The sequence below is a fragment of the Chelon labrosus genome, assembly GCF_963514085.1.
Source record: "Chelon labrosus genome assembly, chromosome: 17".
Lineage (NCBI taxonomy): Eukaryota > Metazoa > Chordata > Actinopteri > Mugiliformes > Mugilidae > Chelon > Chelon labrosus.
In genome coordinates, this window is record NC_140350.1 from 16,310,111 (window position 1) to 16,330,005 (window position 19,895).

General features: G+C 45.4%; 2 protein-coding genes across 3 annotated transcripts; one reads left to right on the forward strand and one right to left on the reverse strand.

Annotated features, from left to right (window-relative positions):
- The first annotated feature begins 1,674 nt into the window (after positions 1-1,674).
- slc7a3a (solute carrier family 7 member 3a) lies at positions 1,675-14,108 on the forward strand. 2 transcript variants are annotated; one of them, XM_084565411.1, is made up of 12 exons: positions 1,675-1,792; positions 7,627-8,265; positions 8,354-8,515; positions 9,048-9,234; positions 9,328-9,443; positions 10,075-10,297; positions 10,393-10,532; positions 10,711-10,813; positions 10,930-11,159; positions 11,251-11,417; positions 11,522-11,630; positions 11,724-14,108. In XM_084565411.1, exons 2-12 carry the CDS (start codon positions 7,899-7,901, stop codon positions 11,876-11,878), a joined length of 1,959 nt encoding a protein of 652 aa, XP_084421537.1. In that variant the 5' UTR covers positions 1,675-1,792; positions 7,627-7,898; the 3' UTR covers positions 11,879-14,108. The 2 variants fall into 2 exon arrangements, with proteins under 2 accessions (XP_084421537.1, XP_084421536.1); XM_084565410.1 differs by having other exon boundaries at positions 9,048-9,443.
- A 3,853-nt stretch (positions 14,109-17,961) lies between these two features.
- On the reverse strand, positions 17,962-19,573 carry LOC311502978 (ras-related protein Rab-39B-like; the record flags this gene model as incomplete). The annotated part of the gene is made up of 3 exons (XM_084565460.1): positions 19,312-19,573; positions 18,825-19,095; positions 17,962-18,117 (listed from the first exon to the last, which is right to left on the reverse strand). The coding sequence occupies exons 1-3, from the start codon at positions 19,524-19,526 to the stop codon at positions 17,962-17,964; spliced, it is 642 nt and encodes a 213-aa protein (XP_084421586.1). The 5' UTR covers positions 19,527-19,573.
- Positions 19,574-19,895: the final 322 nt, after the last annotated feature.

The window sequence follows — 19,895 nt, forward strand, 5'->3', positions numbered from 1 at the left end:
GGCACAGAGGGCCATGGCGGAGATTAGGTGGTGTTTTGTTAGCCGTTTTAACTCCGGAGCCCAGTGTGCAACCGTGAGGCCCGCTGTGTTTGCTGAGGCACTTGGTTGGGACAGCTTGATAAAGTGGAAGTAAATTGAAAGAGCAACCCGAAGCAGTGTGACTGGGCAAGGACAAAAGGGTGAGACGGGTGACTACGAGAGCCGGCTACCACCGGACAGAGAGGGAGACACTGCAATCTACAAATACAAACATTTAAAGCTGCCTCTGGTTACAAGTCATGATGAACAATACATTAAGTCGTTCTAAAACACTACAACATACAACCCTTTACAATGTGAACATGCTAGGTTATAAATACAATTAGGCTTGCTTTGGGATTATTTGATGTGTTGCAAGTATGTTTTGGAATAAGAAATTACCTCTGTGAGATTAAAAAAAAGGATTATCGTATCTGATCCGATATTAAAATAAAAACATCTTTTCCACAACTGAAGATCATTTGGTAGGACTTAAAGGAAGCAGGTGAAGCTTAGAAACCAAAATTTATGAGCTACTTCTTTTAGTATTTACCAGAGGTCATAAAGGTCAGTGGATAGTATTTCTAAATGCTGATGCAACTTGGGCTCATATGGCATCAGAGTGCAAATTATGTGAAATAAATGTCTTATTTCAGTTTTTATTTACACGCACGACGTCACAGAAATTTATGTTTCAGGTTTTGCACACAAGAACAAAATGTTAACACATCCCGTCGTTTGACTCAACCACTGACCCTCCTACGTGTTCGGGTCACCGAGTGCATGTAAACATCTCCCTTCGCTTCAACAAAGCGGCCGGCAGCGGATATACACCGAGCGAGCATAACATTATGACCACCTTCCTAATATCGTGTAGGTCTCCCTTTGTGGTGACTCATCGGAGAATGGACATAGTCCTTCTGAGGGTGTCCTGTGGTGTCTGGTAACAGAATGTTGTTAGTGGGGGGGCCTTTGAGTCCTGTAGGTTGAGGGGAGGGGTCTCTGTGGATCATCCCGCGGATACTTGATCGGTTTCGGATCTAGTGAATTTGGAGGCCAGGTCAACACCTTGTGTTGTTTTTTGAGTTGTTCTTAAACTGCTTTTGTGTGTGTGCCAGGCTGCACTCCTTGCTGCCATCAAGGAGTGTCATTGCTATGGGGTGGAGGTGTCTGGTCTGGTCTAAGTGGGTGCTGCACGTCTAAGTAGCATCCACATGAATGAATGCCAGGTTCAAACGTTTCCTAGCAGAACACTTAATTGTCATAAAAGGGTCAATTTTATTTACTTCTCCTGTCAGTGGTCACAATGTGGTGGCTGATCGGTGTACAGTACCTATACATAGCTTTGAAACCTTGGGGAGGATGTTGAGTTTCCATATATGGGCATAGCTACTACGAGAAGACACGCGCACACTCACGAATAACCGATTTCTCTTCCGCATTCTCTCTCTCTCTCTCTCTTAACCGCTCCCAACCGTTTATGTGTTTTATGGTAGTTTTTCAAGTTATTTAACACACAGATAACTCCTCATATATATTAACATATTCACTGACTGACTGGATATATACCGCAGAATCTCTTACGTCTTCCATTCATGCTCGGAAAGCTCCACCCTTCCCCATTGCGTCAGTTTGTTTATACACAGCCCGCCTCCACCTCCATCTAAAAGAACACAGGGCTGTACCGGAGCGGGATATTTCATCAGACAACACGAAAACTACACTTTGTCCCCGTGTCCCTTTCAAGACCACCAACAAGAAGAAGACATTAAAGGTAACCACACACACATACACATTTCATCTGTACAATTAAACGTTTCTTTATTATTTTTTTTGTGACATTTTCCATCCAACGGTTACGTTTACTCGCGTAGAAGTTGACTGATGCAATACTCCTCGTGTGTTAGTTGTACTGGCGGCACTGTTAAAAAGGAGGACATAACGTTTTATGATACGTATAAAAAAAAAAGATATAGAAAAATAATATTTTGAGATGAGCTTTACAAAAAAAAAAAAAAAAAAAAAACGTTTTTGTTTTGTTTGTTGTTTTTTTTTAGCTGTGGTTTCTTAAATGTCATTTGAGCGGGTACTCAGCTGATGTAGTCGGTATCGTAACGTTAGCCTGAAACAGTAGAAACCAGAAACTTAATGAGAGCTGACCATTGTGTGGAGAAAAAAAAAAAAAAAACGGTTTAAATGGTTTTATATTTTCCAATCGCACACGTCGACAGGTATTTCCATTCATTGTTTTGGTTGTAGCCGGTTATCTCCCCGCGCTACTAGTGTTCTTACCAAGGCGTGGGTGGTGCTTTCAAGGACCCCCGAAAAGATCCGTATTTCCTGAAGTACTAAATGCATTATTTTAAAATTAATGAATGTGTTGTGATTTGTGTGTATTATTATTTTTTTTTAAATCCTGCATGTCTATTTGATGTGTGCCCGCCACGAATGATACAACACAGAGGACTTTATGGTTTTGTTAGGTCCGTTGTAAATGCCACACGTGCAATTTACACGTTTTTCCTTCAAATGTGTGAAGGTAACATTAGCAACACGCTATAATATATAGCACGACTTGAGCCACGTAGCTAGCTGGCGTCTCAGGTCGCTGACAGATGTGGGGGGGGGGGCATCCAGCTTGAACATCCTCCCAATGAATGTGTTCGTGAGTACGCATCAATCAACTGTCGATTCATTTTAAGGTGGCATCGATGCCCCACCACCCCAGAACCTCGAGAGGTACCCAAGTGACTCATCCTTCCGGGGATACGTCTACTAGCAGAGCTGCCATGCTTGTGTTGCATCAGCCGGCCAGCAGCCACTCCACAACTAACTAAATAATTCTAGTTGAGCGAGTTTGGATGTGTAGTGGCATTCATACCAGTCTGGCATATAGATGTGTGCTGCAGGACCAACCTGCCAGGTGCATGCCACATTTATTAGTCAAGATAAGCGTACAATAAAATGTTTCTGCTGGTTTATTGTGAGAGGACGAGTGCAGAAATCCTGCAGCACAAGGCGGTATGCATGTATCTCTAAAGCACAGACTCGACATTATTGTTATTTTAAGCACTGCTGGATTATATTGTGCGTGTGTTTTGTTTTCTCCCATTTCCTAAGTGGAGTTAGATCCAGTGTCAGCTTCGACAGCAGCCTTCTTTGATGTTAAAGACTGTAAAACTGTTAAAACTGTTGTTACATGTAATTACATAATGCCTGATTGGTAGTTTGTACTTTGAGTGGTTAGTAATCGAGTTATTGTTGTGATTATTCCCAAAACAGCGATAGGTTTGATACGCTCTTGGGGCTACTGTTACTGTTTCTCACGTAGTTATGGCTGAAATGTACTAAACGAGAGGTTAATCAGGATTTTCCCGAGTTTATTTCGTAACAGGAAGATCGTGCAACACACCCTTAGAGTCACCGACCCACGTTGGTTAGAGTAGAATTAAGTATTTAAGTAATTTCTGCATCATCAGTGTTTTTCCTGCATATGTGCCCTCATCTTGTTGGCATATATACTGTATTTGCTGAGCTGTTAAGACGGCACAGATCTGTATTTCTGTCGCTGCCGGTCATGGGAAAGCGAACAGGTTCTCAGTTTGTCACATTCCATTTCGTAGCGAGGGTAGGGCGCCGTGGCGTCCCGGGGGCCAGGTGACTTAAAGGGGTTGTTCAGTTCAGTCTCAGTGGTCGGTCTGTTCCGCGCACACACACTTCCACACGGATGAGCAAAAAACGCATACTGCCTTTATGGGGGGAAACTCCCATGCACCTTATATATACAAACATACATTCCTGTTCGCAACTTCAAACACCTGAAAGACCATTGTGTGTTACCTCGGGAAAATGGTTGGCTACCGTATAGGGTTATGAAAGGCCATGTAAAGTTCTTCAGTCGGTGTTTAGGCCTGCGGGATATAATGAACACGGTGTCCTCTTTTGTCCACCTGCTGGGCCCCTGAACCGCTGCGCAGTTGTGTTTTCTTTACGCATTAACACAACTGTCTTTTATTCATGCATTAGACAAGAAAAAATGTAAAATATATATTTGTATGGACACATTTATTTAGGTGGCAAACATTTCTCTCTCCAAAAAAAAGACGTGGTAAACCGTAAGGAGCAGATTTGAGGGTTAATTCAGCTCCGCGTGTTTGATTCCACTTAACTTTGTGGCTAAACTAGCTATCTGTTATTAATGCAGCGGTAATGTCGGCGGTGTGGCTCCATAACCGGACACTGGCGTTGCCGTTAACGGTCAAAACAAAGCCATGCGTTGCTTATGTGACGACTGGAGCGGCTAGAAAGGAGCTCGGCGAGAGGCTGTAAATGAGGTTAGCAGGTTTGTTACTCCTCCTAATAATCCTCTTAGAGTCCGTGGCAGCAGTTGCAGCAACGCTAAGTCAAGTAACAGGACCGTTATCCCGAAGCCTGCTGTAACCGGAGCTGTCCTGGCCCGAGTTGTTGGTTCACAGTTCTCCGGGATAAAGGTCCCTTTTAGTTAGAAAGGAGAACTGAATCATCTGATGAGACAGAACCAGAAGTCTTCTTGTCTGACAGTAAATATTTGTCTCGTGTAACCCCCGGACCATAAAATAGCAGCAGGTGTTGAACTAGTCTTTTTTTTTAATTATATGGGCATAAATCTGCCCCCCACTTACTCAAAAGGGCGCCCTCGTGAAAACCACAAGGAAAAGATTAGCTGCTAGCTGACGTGTTGGAGGCGGCGGCGAGGGGTTGACAAGGTGACTGGTCTTAATGAGGCCAACCCTTTAACGGGGCCATCGAAACTCTACGTAGCTGTAACTTCAAAACAAGAACTGTGCCTCCACCGCGACTACCACCGTGGCATTTCCCTGTCAAGTGATGATTTTTCACCTTCATATTTCACTTTCAGTTTTTTGCCCCTGGTGAGGGGTCTTTGTGGAGGAGATCACAGCCGGCTGGGCACAGTAGATCTGTAATAAATGTTTATTGACACGACACAGACCCCCCCCCACTCCCCCCCCCTCAGATCTCAGTTCCTGGTGTGCGAGCGAGAAGTACAACTGGAATGTCACGCCATGGCGGGGAGCGGGAGCGCTTCCACCGTGTACCAGTTTCCCATCAGTCTTCAGAGGGCTGGATGTTTATTGTGGCGGCCGTCGGGTGCTCTCCGTGTTTGTGCTTCATTGTTTTACGCGGTGTTTGTCTTTCTCAACACTTAACTGTACTTGGCAGGATATTTTTCTTTTGAAAAAAAAGCAAGACTAGACGTACTTTGATAGTTGGATTATGTTGTTTTTGTGGTATTAATAGAATGCAGTCATTGTGCTGAAGCTTGTATCCTGTCTGTGTGCTACGAAAAAAAAAAAGACAAATTTAGAGACGTAACACAATCCACAGTGGGAACGTTTTTTTTTTTTTTTTTTTTGGAAATCATTGTTAAGCACCTGGAACTTGATCTGGTTTCACCCAGTCTAATCAAAACAGCTCAAAACAGACTCAGTTAAAGGTAAAAAAAACCTCTCGTCTCACTTTTGGCGCTCCACCACGTTATCGTCACACCTTTTTAGTGAGCGAGAAGGAAGAACATTTTTTTCCTCTCGGCGTCTAAACGAAGCAGGGCGGCCAAGACTCAGACGCGACCTGTTCTGCGCCGCCGGGTTAGTGTTTCCCTTCTCGTCTTCGCTGAAGCGGCTGATGGGCCTGAAATGGGAAGGAATCAGGTGTCGCAGCGTGAATAGCCCCAGACATATTTTCTCTGCCCTTTTTCGGTGGGAACGGTCCCATTAACTCATTGTCTTTCTGCTGAACTGTTAATGGTTAGTCGCGACGGCCTCGGATGTAGTAGTCACTAGAAAAGTGTAGTATTTGCTGATAAGATAAGCGTGCTGCACCCTTAACTCGTAGTTTTTGCTTATTTTTACATATGTAAAGGAGAGTGACACTGCAAATGATGAGCTGTGACACTGACTGAATATGACTTTGTTTGCCCCGTCTGAAAGTCAACCACTCGAACAGACACACCCCTACTTAATAAGGTCCAAAAAGCATTTAATCCTGTAACCCCACTGGTCTAACCTGTTTTAATCACCAGGATTTCTCCCTAACTACTTTAAAGTTAATTAAAATCTATATTTCCACAACTAATCCAAAATTTCTGAAGGTTTTAAATAGCGGAAAGTGGAATGCAGTTGAGCGTCGTAACCTCCAAATAACCTAAATGTCTCTAGAGCATATTTCTGTTGGGTGTGTTTTACGTTGAGCTAAATAAACCTGTTGCAATATAGGCTTTACCTTGAAGCGATGTTTGACTCTCACACACACTCATGTCATGAAGTCACACTCCCAGCACATGATTTACGTCAGTCCGGCCTTTATCAGCCTGCTGAGACTAGCAAAGATCTGTTCCCGGCGTCCTTGGCCCGTTACGAGCTGCTGTTTGTTGTTTTTTGTTTTTTGTTTTTTTTGCAGAAATCAGTGTAATCATTATCGGACCCTCTTGTCTGAACCCGACAAGCCACTGACGTAAAGCGTGCTGCCGCCGCCGCTGCCCTTGACGCTGGTTATTGTCAACGCTACTCCTTGATAATGAATGCAAGCTAGAACACATTATTATTTTATAGCAGAGGCCGTAGAATCAAAGGTGAAAGAGATAAACTGTGTACAGCGTTATATATTTAATATCTTATGCAGTTTGTAAATCGCTTTTGTACACGTTTTTCGCCACTTTCTGCCGACTGTAATTCCTCCTGCCTCCGTGTAATCCCGCTACAGTTCCTCCAGGCTACGTTAGGCCCTAGCTTTATCTTTTAGTAACCCCTTCCAAGTGCAGCTGGTTCGTCTTATCGAGCCGCGGGGTTCACGCCGTCCTCCTCTACCTTTGTTGACATTAGCTTGAATTCGACCGACCGTCGTGCCCCCTTGCAGCCTCTGCCTTTCCCAGGCTTCTCACCCGTCTCCTTAAAAAAAAAACACAACCTCGGCAGCAGAGCGCCCTTCCTCGCAGCCAGGGAGTGGCGAGGACTCAGACCTAGTTCTTCTCTTAATATTTTCGTTGAGGGCGTGTGCTGTTTGCCAAGGTGGAATTGATATCGGGAGTCAAGCGTTGCCCGTTCTTTTTGTTTTCACGCAGACTCTCAGTGCCCCGCCACGTCTCGTCGTGTGCTACTAAATCCTAAAATGGTGGCGGTGTGAATTCCTGGAAGTTGCTCAACAGGTATTTCTGCACGTTCCCTTGTAGTGAAATACCTTTTTGTTGTCTGTGCCCACCTGCTGACGGACTCGGGGTGTCTCTACCTTTTTTTTCCAGGAAAGTTTCACTGTCCGTGTTGACTTGGCGTTATCTAAACCCCACAGAGACATCGTGTGAGATATCAGTTTGTTTGTGTAGCCCAGCGGAGGGAGCGAGGGACGGAGGGAGGGAGGGAGGGAGAGGGTTGAAATCCTCAGCGCATTTCTGTCTTTAGCACCTTTCCTGGAATAAATGTCACTGCTAGAAAGGAAAGGATGTCATATTCTCGCGGCGCAGTGACGAACACCGAGCTGTGAGAAATGTTCTGCCAGTTTCTGAATTTGTGCTCGGGTTTTTAAGCTTTTGTTTTCTCGTTTTGTTTTTCTCCCCAGGTCCCGCTCCACCGCTGATTAACACCGCGTCCACAGAACGTCCTCTTCATGTCGGGCGTCGTCAGGTGGCCGTCGTCGATTTGAACTCGCTCACGCCGCCAGAGCCAGTTATAAACTTTTATTTACCTACACCATCTGCACAAAGTCCATCTGCGCGGGACAGTCACACGTGTTCTGCCTAAGCCGCGTCAATCACACACACGCGCCCACTCTAGGAAGGATTTAAAACACACAGCCTGGTTTCCGCGCCCACACACGCAGTCACAGCAAATATGGTCAGCGTGCTGTCCAACTTCGGCAAAACCCTGCTCCGCCGGCGGGCGTTAGACTGCTCTGGCGATGAGACCCGATTCGCCCGCTGCCTGTCCACCCTGGACCTCATCGCCTTGGGGGTGGGCTCCACGCTGGGCGCCGGCGTCTACGTCCTCGCCGGCGAGGTCGCCCGCGAGAAGGCCGGGCCCGCCATCGTCCTCTGCTTCCTCATCGCCGCTCTGTCCTCCATGCTGGCCGGCCTGTGCTACGCCGAGTTCGGCGCCCGTGTCCCCAAGACGGGCTCTGCGTACCTCTACAGCTACGTGACGGTTGGAGAAATCTGGGCCTTCATCACGGGGTGGAACCTCATCCTCTCCTACGTGATAGGTGAGCTTCGGTTTCAGTGCAGGTTGCAGGAGTCCAGTCCACAGACCTCTCACTTATCTTTACGTCTCTGTCCTGTCCTCTGTTTCAGGTACGGCCAGCGTTGCCAGGGCCTGGAGCTCAACTTTCGACAACCTGGTCGAACAAAAGATCTCTGGCTTCTTTAAAGCCTCCATGGCAATGAAGGTGCCGGGCAAGGTGCTGGCCGAGTACCCCGACCTGTTTGCTCTCATCCTGGTCCTGCTGCTCACTGGTGAGTTTCATTATTCTCGGTGATGCCCAACCTCAGGCCAAGCACCTTGGGTTACTCGTAGAGTTTTCTGTGATCTTGTTTTTTGTGAAAACTGTTTGTGAAACAGGCGACTAGAGGGAAGTTTGAGGTTTAAAAGGAAGCTCTGTGGGTATAACCCATCAGAAACTTGATTAACTTGTTTCTGTAAACAGCCAGAAACTGGTTCAGCTACTTTAATCGTTAATGGAAGTTAGCTGTTGCCTTAGATAGAAACTGTTTTATCTTTTTACCAATGGTAACACTTGAAAATAACCCCTACATCTTGTATTGTCTCCCCCATAAAACACAGTCGTCGTTAGCGTTGCGTTTGAATGTTACTGCAGAACAGTTGTCACACTAATAGTGCAGCTAGTGTGGGATGCAGAAAATAAATGATTGGTGTCGCTGAGTGATGGTTTGTTGGAAGTGACGAAGTACGAACACATTCGCCCACATAGCAGGACGCGCTGTTACTGAGGCAGAGTATGAATTTTCCCGTCCTCTCTGCCCTCAGGACTTCTGGCCTTTGGCGTGAGCGAGTCAGCGCTGGTGAATAAGATCTTCACGGGCGTCAACCTGGTGGTTCTGGGGTTCGTCATCATCTCTGGCTTTGTGAAGGGGGACACACGCAACTGGAACCTGACCGAGAAAGACTACATCGGCTTCATAAACGACACCAACAGCAGCAGCAAGCCTATGAAGTCAGTGTTTGTTACGGCCGCCTCTGTCTGCACGTTCACCTTTTTTTTGCCGTTTCGCCTGTGTCTGATTGTGTCTCTTCTTCTGCCTCTCAGCGTGGAGGAAGATTTTGGCGAGGGTGGCTTCGCTCCGTTTGGCCTCGCTGGAGTCTTGTCTGGTGCGGCCACCTGCTTCTATGCCTTCGTGGGCTTTGACTGCATTGCGACAACAAGTGAGTGGAACAAAGTGGAGAAGTAGACTGACGTATTTATGCATCAGATCGCCACGACAAACAGGAGGAGGAAGGATTTTTACCTTCAGACTGAACTGTGAAGTGTAGGCAGGATCACGAGTGTGTTTTGCTTACTTAGAGGTTAATGTTTGTACCTTGTGTTTCTAAACTTGCTTACCTCGTGTAATTAAAGATGAAGTTTACTTTAATCAGCCATTCACACGTGAACACACAGTAGTGGAGACAGCAGCCATCCCCGGCAGGATGCAGCCTGACACAGACACACAAAAACCCTTTAGCAACCAAATTCACTAGATCCTAAACTGATCAAGTACCGAGGCCCCTCCTCTCAACCCATAGGACCCAAAGGCCCCCCACTCGATCATCCTGTTGCCAGACAACACAGGACACCCTCAGAAGGCCCATGTCCATTTTCTGTTGAGTCACAACTGTTTTAGAGGCACAAGGGAGACCTACACAATATTAGGTTGATCGGTGTATGATTTCTTTAATGACGCAGCATTAATACATAACTTGAAACGTGAGACATGTTACCGACTGTCAGCTCCTTCGAAAGGTTATTCAGAGGAAACTCATCTTCCTCTTCTTCTGTTTCTATCGTTGTCCTCAGGTGAAGAAGCAAAGAACCCCATGCGGGACATACCAATCGGCATCGTGGCCTCGCTGCTCATTTGCTTTTTCGCCTACTTCGGCGTCTCCGCGGCTCTGACACTAATGATGCCGTACTACCAGCTCAACACCCAGAGTCCTCTGCCCGAGGCCTTCAGCTACGTGGGCTGGGCCCCGGCCAGATACATCGTGGCCGTGGGTTCCCTCTGTGCTCTGTCCACCAGGTGAGAAAGGGGGAACCCCGGGTTGTTTTCTCTTCACACGACACTGGAAGAGTTTTAATATTTAATGCCGGCCTCCTCTCTCTCTCTCCTCTCAGCCTCCTAGGCTCCATGTTCCCTATGCCCCGTGTTATTTACGCCATGGCAGAGGACGGACTGCTGTTCCGGGCTCTGTCCAGGATGAACGCCCGCACCAAGACCCCTCTCCTGGCTACCATCGTATCTGGCATTGTTGCAGGTAAGAAAGCTGACTTTAAACGTTTTATTTTTTATCTCATTACCTCAGGACAGCATCTTTTTGCTGTGTCAGACAGAAGCAGTTGAGAGTCGTTGCGGCTCAGATCTGCCTCGTCTCAGGATCAATAACACATTGATTTTGCAGTGATTTTCTAAACTCTGTGTTCTCTCCCTCTCAGCTCTGATGGCATTTCTCTTTGACCTGGGTGCCCTGGTTGACCTCATGTCCATTGGAACTCTTTTGGCGTACTCTTTAGTGGCCATCTGCGTCCTCATCCTCAGGTAAACACCTTCATTCTCCACTATTTCATTCCTCTGAGATGTGAGGAGTATTAAACATCGGCTCTCACGTTGTTCTACTTTCAGTCTAATTTCATCCTCCCTCTCTTCGTCCGCAGGTATCAGCCAGGCTCCCTGAGTTCGCCCAGCCAGATGGAGAAGCTGGTGGAGCTGGTGGAAGGGGAGAAGGTGGCGGTGAGCGGAGGGGACAGCGGCGACGAATACGCCATGGAGACGGAGGAGAGGCCGCTCCAAGAGACCTTCACCGCCAAGCTGCTCTTCTGCCCGAGTGGAAAGACCCCGACTAGGACGTCTGGGAACATCGTCTACGCCACCACTGCTATCATTTGTAAGTGTGTCTCGTCTCGCTGACTTTTATTTGTATTACGCTCGCACCAGTTCATCGGCTAATCCGTCCGTCCTTGTCTGTCTGCCTGCAGCGGTCCTTATCACTGTACTTTGCGTCATCCTGGCCAACTTCCTGAAGGAGCTGCTGGCCTGTAACGCGGCCGTAGTGGTGCCCTGTGTGGTTTTGACTCTTCTCTGTGGAGTCTGCGTTGTCATCATCTGGAGGCAACCTGAGAGCAAAGAGGCTCTCACCTTCAAGGTAGCTATGAAACCACGGCGCCAGAACTTCCTCTTGGTGAGAAGATGTCTACTTCTTCTTCCGTTTTGCTGTGATTCACTGAAGTTTGTGTCTCCCCTCCGAAGGTTCCCCTCCTCCCCTGGTTGCCCCTGTTCAGCGTTTTCGTCAACATCTACCTCATGATGCAGCTGGACTGGGGGACGTGGTGCCGCTTCACCGTTTGGATGATCATCGGTGCGTTTGAGCTTTCCCCTTTTTTAACGTCAAGCGCTGCATTTCATGTAACTGCGTCCTAACTTCCCGTTTCCTTTCTCCACCCTCGCCCAGGTTTCGCAATATACTTCTTCTATGGTATTCAGAACAGCAGTGAGGCCGCCAACAGGTCATCCCCGCGCAAATACGAGCCAGCGCTGCAGAACAAAAGCCCCATTTACAAAGGCGCTCCCACCGACAGCGACGTGGAAGGAGGCAGCAGTCCCTGATACAGACCGACGTGGACCTGGGGGGGGGCGCCGCCGAGCACCTAAATGCTTCGATGTAGTTGGCTTGGAACGCTGCCCTGGGTTTAAAGGGAGGAGAGGCAAGAAAACGCCACGCACATCTCACCTCTGACTCAGAGGCTGATTAACTGAATGGCTGGACACTGTGACGGAGACGCCCTCTGACCCATGTGTCTGTTTTAAACTACGTCTACTTAGCCTTAGCCCTTTGGAGACATTTCCCTGCGTATAACACATGATTTAAATGGACTTGACTAACAGAGTGCCGCGGTGCTCCTCATGAAGTTGTGTTTTTTTTTTTTCCGTTAACCTGAAGCTGTAACCTGGAGTAACGCTTCGCCGTTCTCCTCTGCGCTTCTTAGTAGTGAGCCGTGGCTCCACGTGTGGCGAATAAGAGCAACAATTTAAATCACTATAAATTGGGACTCGCGAGTTTACGACTGTACACACCGCTCGGATCATCGAGCCGCCGACAGAGTGATGTTACTTCTAACGAGTGTCTTCTTTTATAGCAACCAGCTTTTGTCTGCGTCAACAGGGTAGCACTGAAGCAGCTTGTAGTATCGGTCGGCGTCGTCCGTCACGCGTGGTTCAGTGTCTGGGGTTGAAGGGTGTGCTTTACACAGTAGGTTAGAAGAGTTTTAACACACTATCGCCCCGGTGACCCCCGCCCCCGACTCCCAGAGTGAAAAACAATCAATGCAGAAAAACAGGAGTGTTTGATGATGTTCTGTGGCCTTTTAGTTTAAGATTTAAAAAGGCAAACATGGCGCTTTCATGCAAAAAACAAAAAAGAAAAGAAGCAGAAGCAGGATTCATGTACTTATTCACATTTCATTGCATGTTAAAGTTTATTCCAGAAAGGACACGGATAAAGAAAAGTATGTGTTGTATTTTTTGGCTGTAAGTGAATATTTCCGCACATCTAGAGAAGTTTCTCTCTCAGATACTCTACTGGGAGTTCGGGGAGTCTGTCTCTGGGAAACAAAGGGCCCATGTTTCATCACTAAAAACATCTTGTTTTTGTTTGTTTTTTTTTGTTTGTTTTTTTACTCTAGTGGAAAGACTTCTCTTCTTTTTTAGTTTCACTTGAACCTCGTTCTTGGCAGCTCGTCTGTTGAGTCCCCGTCACTTCCGTTTTGTATTTACTACTTTATTTACTGATTTTTCTAGTAGGACCTGTTAATATTTAAGTGTTTCTAGTGTTTGTTTGGGGATAGCTTTCTTATTCTTTCGCCTTTTCATATCAGTTGTAATCAATCAATGTGCTTTTCAGAGGTATTTTAATTGTTACTTGTACAGTTTTTAGTGTCCGTCTCTTCTCGTCTTTTGCTTCGACGCGTGATTTTGTGATCCTCCCCAACCAAAATTTGGAAGCCGAGCTTTTCCAAAACAAAGGATGACCGCTAAGAGTTGGTCTCTAAATTATTTTAAAACTTATTTAGACCTTGTCTTTAAGTCAACCTAACTTATTAATAACTTTGTTCTTTTGTTGTCCTAGTAAAGTGCTTTACTGTAGAGTGTACAGTATTTGTTTAAGACAGTATCTTTATTTGTATAATGCTGTAAAGTATACAAATGTGACCTGAAGTATAATTTGATGAGAAACTTTTTGTTTTGTGTGTGTAAATTATACTTGAAGGCGTTTCATTCAACACCTTACGCTGCTCAAAATTCCTTTTTGTGGATAACATGGCAGCAGAATTGAAGAAAAAAAAGTCTTTCTGTTAAAAACTGGTCTACATTGACGTGTCTCTCTAATGGTCTGGTAGAGACGGGAGTTGAGGGTTAATTTGGGTTCGGTTCTCGTTTCCAGGAGACGCTGAAAACAAACTGGTGCCTGAAGAACCATCCGTCTGCCTGAGAAAGACACTCGGGCTGGGAATTAAAAACTAAAAGAAGAAGAGCTTCATCTCTGACTGTGTAAAAACAAGCTGCTGCTGGCGATGAAACACAAATTTAACTGTAAAACCTGCTCTCAAACTTTACCTCGGAGCTTTTAAACCTGTCCCTGTTTGGCAGTCATCTTCATACGGTTTCTCAGCCCTTGTGCCTTTCAGTAATCAGATCATCTCCCCTCAGTGCAGATCTATTTTTTTTGTCTTTGTGTTTTATATCCTGTACATAAGCTGTCATGTATAAAAATGTATTTTCAATGTCTTTTGTTTGTTTTTTTTTGTTTTTTTTTTAATAAAACAGTGATTCATGCTCATGAAGAGATGTCTCTGTGTATTATGTGGACGTGTTGAATAGGGAGCCACCTTTCTGGTTCCTCCACGTTTCACCTGTGACTCTTTAACCAGTTTTATGTTAACAATGCGACGGTACGCCTCCACCTATGTTTTACTGCCATTCCAGAAAGTTCAGATCCTGCGTTCATTTGTTAACTGGATGTAGGTCGACGGTATTTTATTCAAAGAACGTTTTGTTGGGAAAATCTTAGTAATTTAATAGGAATGCTACTCGATCTGTGCAGGAAGAGAACGTCACAATGACCGTCAGCACGACATTTAAATGATGACTCTTCATATATTTTCCTGACAGACGGTTTTCGTTTGTAGCATGAAATAACTGAAGGACTCACATCTGCTCTCAGTGGTGTTCACCCGTCTCGATCCTATTCACACTGATCACATTTTTCTGATGCTGACCCTCCTCTGTGGTCTCATGGCTGCATTAATGAGACCTCTGATCTTTGACCTCCAGCTGACGCCCCCCCCTTACAGAAACATTAATACGTTTTAGTTTGTTGCTTGACTAGAGACATTTTTATTTATGAATATCTCCTCATGAGGACGACGTAAACTAAAGTTACAAAAGCGTTCAGCAAACTAGAATTAAAGGACACTTTAGTGGTATTTCTGGCATAAAATACGATCGTTTACTCGCCCATATAACTTTGGTGTCATCTGGAGTCATTCGAACAATATTTAGACCCACGTATATCCATATAGTGGGAGCGACTGGGGCACCGAAACGTAGCCTCTAAATGTGTTATTTAGAGGCTCTGCCGTGAAACTCATTTAACCAATATTTTGTTATGATACGCTAGTGCTATTCCCTGTTGAGTCCTGAGTTACCTGTTATCTATTTGCGGACGTGCAGCGGTTTGTTGTTCTTTGGTCAGCTGTTCCTCTCTCTGCCTCCGCATCCTCCTTTCAACGAGCTCCTCAGCCGATCCGTATGCTCTGGCTCAAAACGGTAAGGACGTCCATCATCGTCCCCAACCTCAGAATCGGAAAAATATTCAGCCATCCCTGGATGATGATAACAGGTAACTCCGGACTCAACAGAGAATACCATTAGCATATCAAAACAAAATATTAATGAAATGAAGTTTCACGACAGATAATGCGTTATTTAGAGGCTGGGTTTCGGTGCCCCAGTCACTTCCACTATATGGATACGCTGATCTAAATATCATCCGAATGACTCCAAATGACACCAAAGTTATATGAGTGAATAAACGATCATGTTTTATGCCAGAAATAAGGTCCAGGTTGCAAAAAACAGTAGCTCCCCTTTAACTTGAAAATGAAGAAATCAGTGTTGGTGCAACTCATACTAAACTCAAAAGACAAAGCTGAAACAAAGACAAGTGAAGTTATATGAGGAGAGTTTAGGTTTTCATTAGCAACATCTCCGGTGCACAAATCCAGATGCCTTCGTTTCACCTTCGTTTTTTTTTTTTTCTGGGTGTACCACAAAGGTGCCTTCACAGACACAGTCTTCATTCCCCCACAATCAGAGTCTTAAAGCTGCAGCTGCTCCCACATTAACGGGAAATGTGCAGGGTTGAAATGAAGCAGCCTCCTTTTAATCAGATTACCGGACGGAGTAGACTTGGATGAAACCATGGCAACATCAAAACCACGTGTCTGAGATGATTTCTCTTCATGTTGCCAGTATTAATGTTTTTGTTTTTTTCAGATTGAATTTGCGCATAAATGTTGTTAATGTTAATCTGCGTTGACTGCCTCTCTTCTCTCTTCCACACACAAAGACTGCTCTCTAGTGGTGGCATAGTGTCTTCAGTTTAACGCCACAAGGGGAAAAGAAAACCTTTAATAATGTTTCCAGGTATTAATCATTGATGGCTGTAATAACCCCAGAGTCACAGCAACGTCAAAACGGTTGGCTCTTGTCTGGGTTTGGTTTCTAATAAATAATTTGCAGGTTGTGTAATGTGATCTCAGAGCGTGTTTCACAGCTGTACGTCAGCCACATGTGTTTGAAAGCTTCGAAGGAGACGCTTCCTCAGATAAACTCACTGATCTTTGTGTGTGAACTGAAAGCTGTTTCAGGTGCTGAGACCAAAAGGGTTACGTACATTGTACATTATGTTCATGTTTTATCTTGTTTATCTTGTTCATGTTTTATCTATAAACAGAGACGTGCAGTGATTGTAAATGTGGACTATAAATGTCTTAACTGACATTAAGTGTTTCAGACGTAATAAACTTTTTCAGCTTTTCAAAATAGGATTATTATGAAATGTTCATACATCAGATTTAATTGAGTATTTTAAGATCAGATGTAATTTTTCTCATTATTATTATAATATATCTCAAGTTTTTATTTCCTATTGTCTGTTTTTATGTAACAGTAATGACATTTAGCCTTTTAGCTCCCGTTAGCAATTTAGCAAGAGCAATAGCACAATAACTTAACAGGAACTGATTCATGGCGGCATAACTGGTTAGAAGAGTCTTAGTTAATGTGTCCTGTTTTTATTTACAGCCTGTGTGTGGTTGCTCTAATTCAAGTTCGATGTTGGAGCTAGCTGGCTAAATGAGCTAGCAGCTGCTGAGCTAGCTACAGGTGAAACGTGACCAACATTACAGCCGTGAAATAAATAATATTTATCAAATTGTTTGCAGTGTACCTGGTTCGTGTTTTAGAGATTTTAGAGATTCCTAGAACACCTCAAATTAAGTTATTTACGCTAGTTCTGAGACTTAAATGTATGCTGATGCCAGTGCACGTATGTAAAGACGGATAAACCCTTCGTGTCGTCACTGATAGGTTTCCTGAAGAGCAGTTTAGAAGCTCAGCGTTGGCGACACCGGACGTTGCCATCTTGCCAGCGCCTGACTCCTCTTAACGCCAAGCTAAAATGGGAAAAGAGGTTTAACGTGAGGGAGGGATGTACTGCTAGCTGGGACTGAAAGCTAGGGTTAGGGTTAGGCTCTTAATTAGCATAACTTTTACAGCCAGCAGCAAGTGGCCGTCAGACTGCAGTTTTTGGCACTTTTGGAGCTTGGTGAATACACAAAGGGGCACAAACTACATGTGTATCCAGGTGTAGGTTAGACAAAAAGGAAGTGGTTTGTTACTGTGTCCTGTATTTATTTACAGCCTGCGTGTAAAACAAGTTTGATGTTGGAGCTAGCTGGCTAAAGGTGCTAGCAGCTGTTGAGCCAGCTAGAGGTGGTTACAGCCGTGAAATAAACTGAGGAGAATGTATTTTACACTATTTATTCATCCACTTTAGGGTTCAGTACCAAAGGCCATGAGGTTGCTTCTTCGCTCCTCTCGCAGGTGAACAAATCATTGAACTTTTTCACAGTGCAAACTCGTTCTCCTTCAGTCAGACAAACAAACACAATCTCAAACTTTGGTTCAGCTGGAGTCTCGTCCTCCTCCTCCATCCTCTTTAAGCCACTCAGGTACAGTCTGTCGCTGGATGTAGTCGATGCTTTAAAAGCAGAAGGCGCGGCTCAGTCTCTGCGTCACAGACTAAAATTCAAATATAAATACAACAAATGTCTTTCAGAGATGTGCGGACGCCGGAGCGTAACTGTACACGTGAGGAAAAGGCCAAGAAGTAAAGCTGAAGGAAACAGCTGCAGGGTTATTACATTTACATGCACACAGAAATATGTGTGGTGGTGGTGGGGGGGGCTTCTTGTGCTTCTATGTCATTGAGGAACATCAACAAAGTGTTTGGACTGAGTCATGAACAGGCACCGAAAGAAAAGTGTTTATCTAAAACATTAAAAGTCCCAAAGCTGTCCTGAGAGCAGCCTTCACTCAGACCTGACCAGCCCTCCAGACGGGGGAAGTCAGCAGAAGCACTGCCGGCCGCCCTTGGTGACCTCCTCAGACGAGTGGACGGTGTTGGGGACAAATCCGCTCTTGACGCCCTCCCAGCCGTCCTGGATCTTGATGTCCCCGCTCCGCACCAGCTCGAAGATGTCCCTCGTCAGGTCCACGAACGCCTCGAGGGAAAAAACGTGAAGGATCATGAATGAGTTTAAAGTTTTCTGCCTCAAACATTTGCAATTTAGTATTATAAATTCCACACAACGACTGGTGACGGCTTCATGTCAGACTTCAACTGTTTCCAAACAAGGCCCTTGACCCTTTCATAGTTTTTCTCCATCTCGTCAAACGTTCATAGAGTTTTATAAGTTTGCTCTGAAAGAGAAGAGCCTGTTTTTGTTTTATTGTATTTTATTTTTTAGAAAACCACTGACAGGGGAAGTAAATAACATTGACCATCCTGTGACAATTCATTGTTCTGCTGGGAAACTTTTGAACCTTTTGGATGTTACTTAGACATGTAGCACACGCTTAGACCAGACCAGGCACCCCCACCCCGTAGCAATGACACTCCTTGATGGCAGCAACCATCCCCAGCGGGACACGGGTTTGGGAACAACCCAAAAAACATGAAGAAAAGCACAAGGTGTTGACCTGGCCTCCAAATTCTCTAGATCCCAAATTGATCAGATCAAGTATCCGGGAGATGATCCACGAGGCTCCTCCCCTCAACCCATAGGACCTAAAGGCCCCCACTAACAGCAATCTGTTGCCAGACACCACAGGACACCCAAGGTGGTCATAATGTTACGCCTGATCAGTGTAAGCTAATTTATAGATGTAATGCACAATAAATAGTCACGGATTTAAATTGACTTAACACCTTTTCCACGTTGATGGCGTCCCGTGCCGAAGTTTCCACGTAGCACATCCCGTACGCCCCCGCCAGCTTCTCGGCCTCCTGCCGGGTCACCTGACGCTGGGCCTCCAGGTCGCACTTGTGTCCGACCAGCAGGAAGACGATGGTGTGTGGCTGGACGTGGCTCTTCGCCTCCTCCAGCCAGCTGTGGACGTTTTGGAAGGAACGGCGGTTTGTGATGTCAAAGAGCAAGAGGCCCCCCACGGAGTTACGGTAGTAGGCTCTAGTGATGGACCTGGACAGACAATCAAGGTTTTACTTCTGACTGAGAGACCAGAATCACTCAGCCTTCGTTAAAATGAAAAAGTCTGTATTTGAGATGTTTATTATACGATGTACATCTTCTGTAGGAATGAATGAGGTACAGACAGAGAAGAAAAGGTCTATTCATGCAGCCAGAACAATCACAGAACACGTCACCTAACCTAAGAGCTTAGGTTTTTGTCGTTACCTGAACCTCTCCTGTCCGGCCGTGTCCCAGATCTGAAGTTTGATCCTTTTCCCCGGCTCGATCTCCACCAGGCGGGAGAAGAAGTCCACGCCGACGGTCGGGTCCGACACCTGGGCGAAGCGTCCCTCCGTGAACCTCCGGATCAGACACGACTTGCCGACCGTCGAGTCTCCGATGACGATCAGGCGAAACTGGTAGAGCCATATCGTCTCCATGTCTGAGGAAAATAAAGATCTGCAGCAAAACAAACAATGGTCAATCACACGAGGTTCAACGCTAGAGCTAGAGTTAGGGTTAGGGTTACAACTCCGGATTTGCAACACGATTTTAACCTTTTGCTGCAGCTTCCTTTAGAAATGTAAAGTGCTTTGTCAGAATACTACTCCTCTAAAAACAAACATATGCAGCAGCACATATCATCTAATATTTTAACAGCCATTTACATTCTGACACATTTAACAGGACAAAATTACAATAATTAACAGGAATCCATCTAAATGCCGCGTTTGATCTGCAGAATGTGGCGATAAATGAGTATAATGAGATGAAATCGCCTCAGCCTGTGCATGTGATTTACAGTTGGG

Coding starts and splice junctions, on each gene's coding strand:
- slc7a3a (XM_084565410.1), top strand. CDS start 7,899: ATGGTCAGCGTGCTGTCCAACTTCGGCAAAACCCTGCTCCGCCGGCGG. Junction 8,516..9,047: donor CCTGGTCCTGCTGCTCACTG/GTGAGTTTCATT, acceptor CTCTGCCCTCAG/GACTTCTGGCCTTTGGCGTG. Junction 11,418..11,521: donor AAGAGGCTCTCACCTTCAAG/GTAGCTATGAAA, acceptor TCCCCTCCGAAG/GTTCCCCTCCTCCCCTGGTT.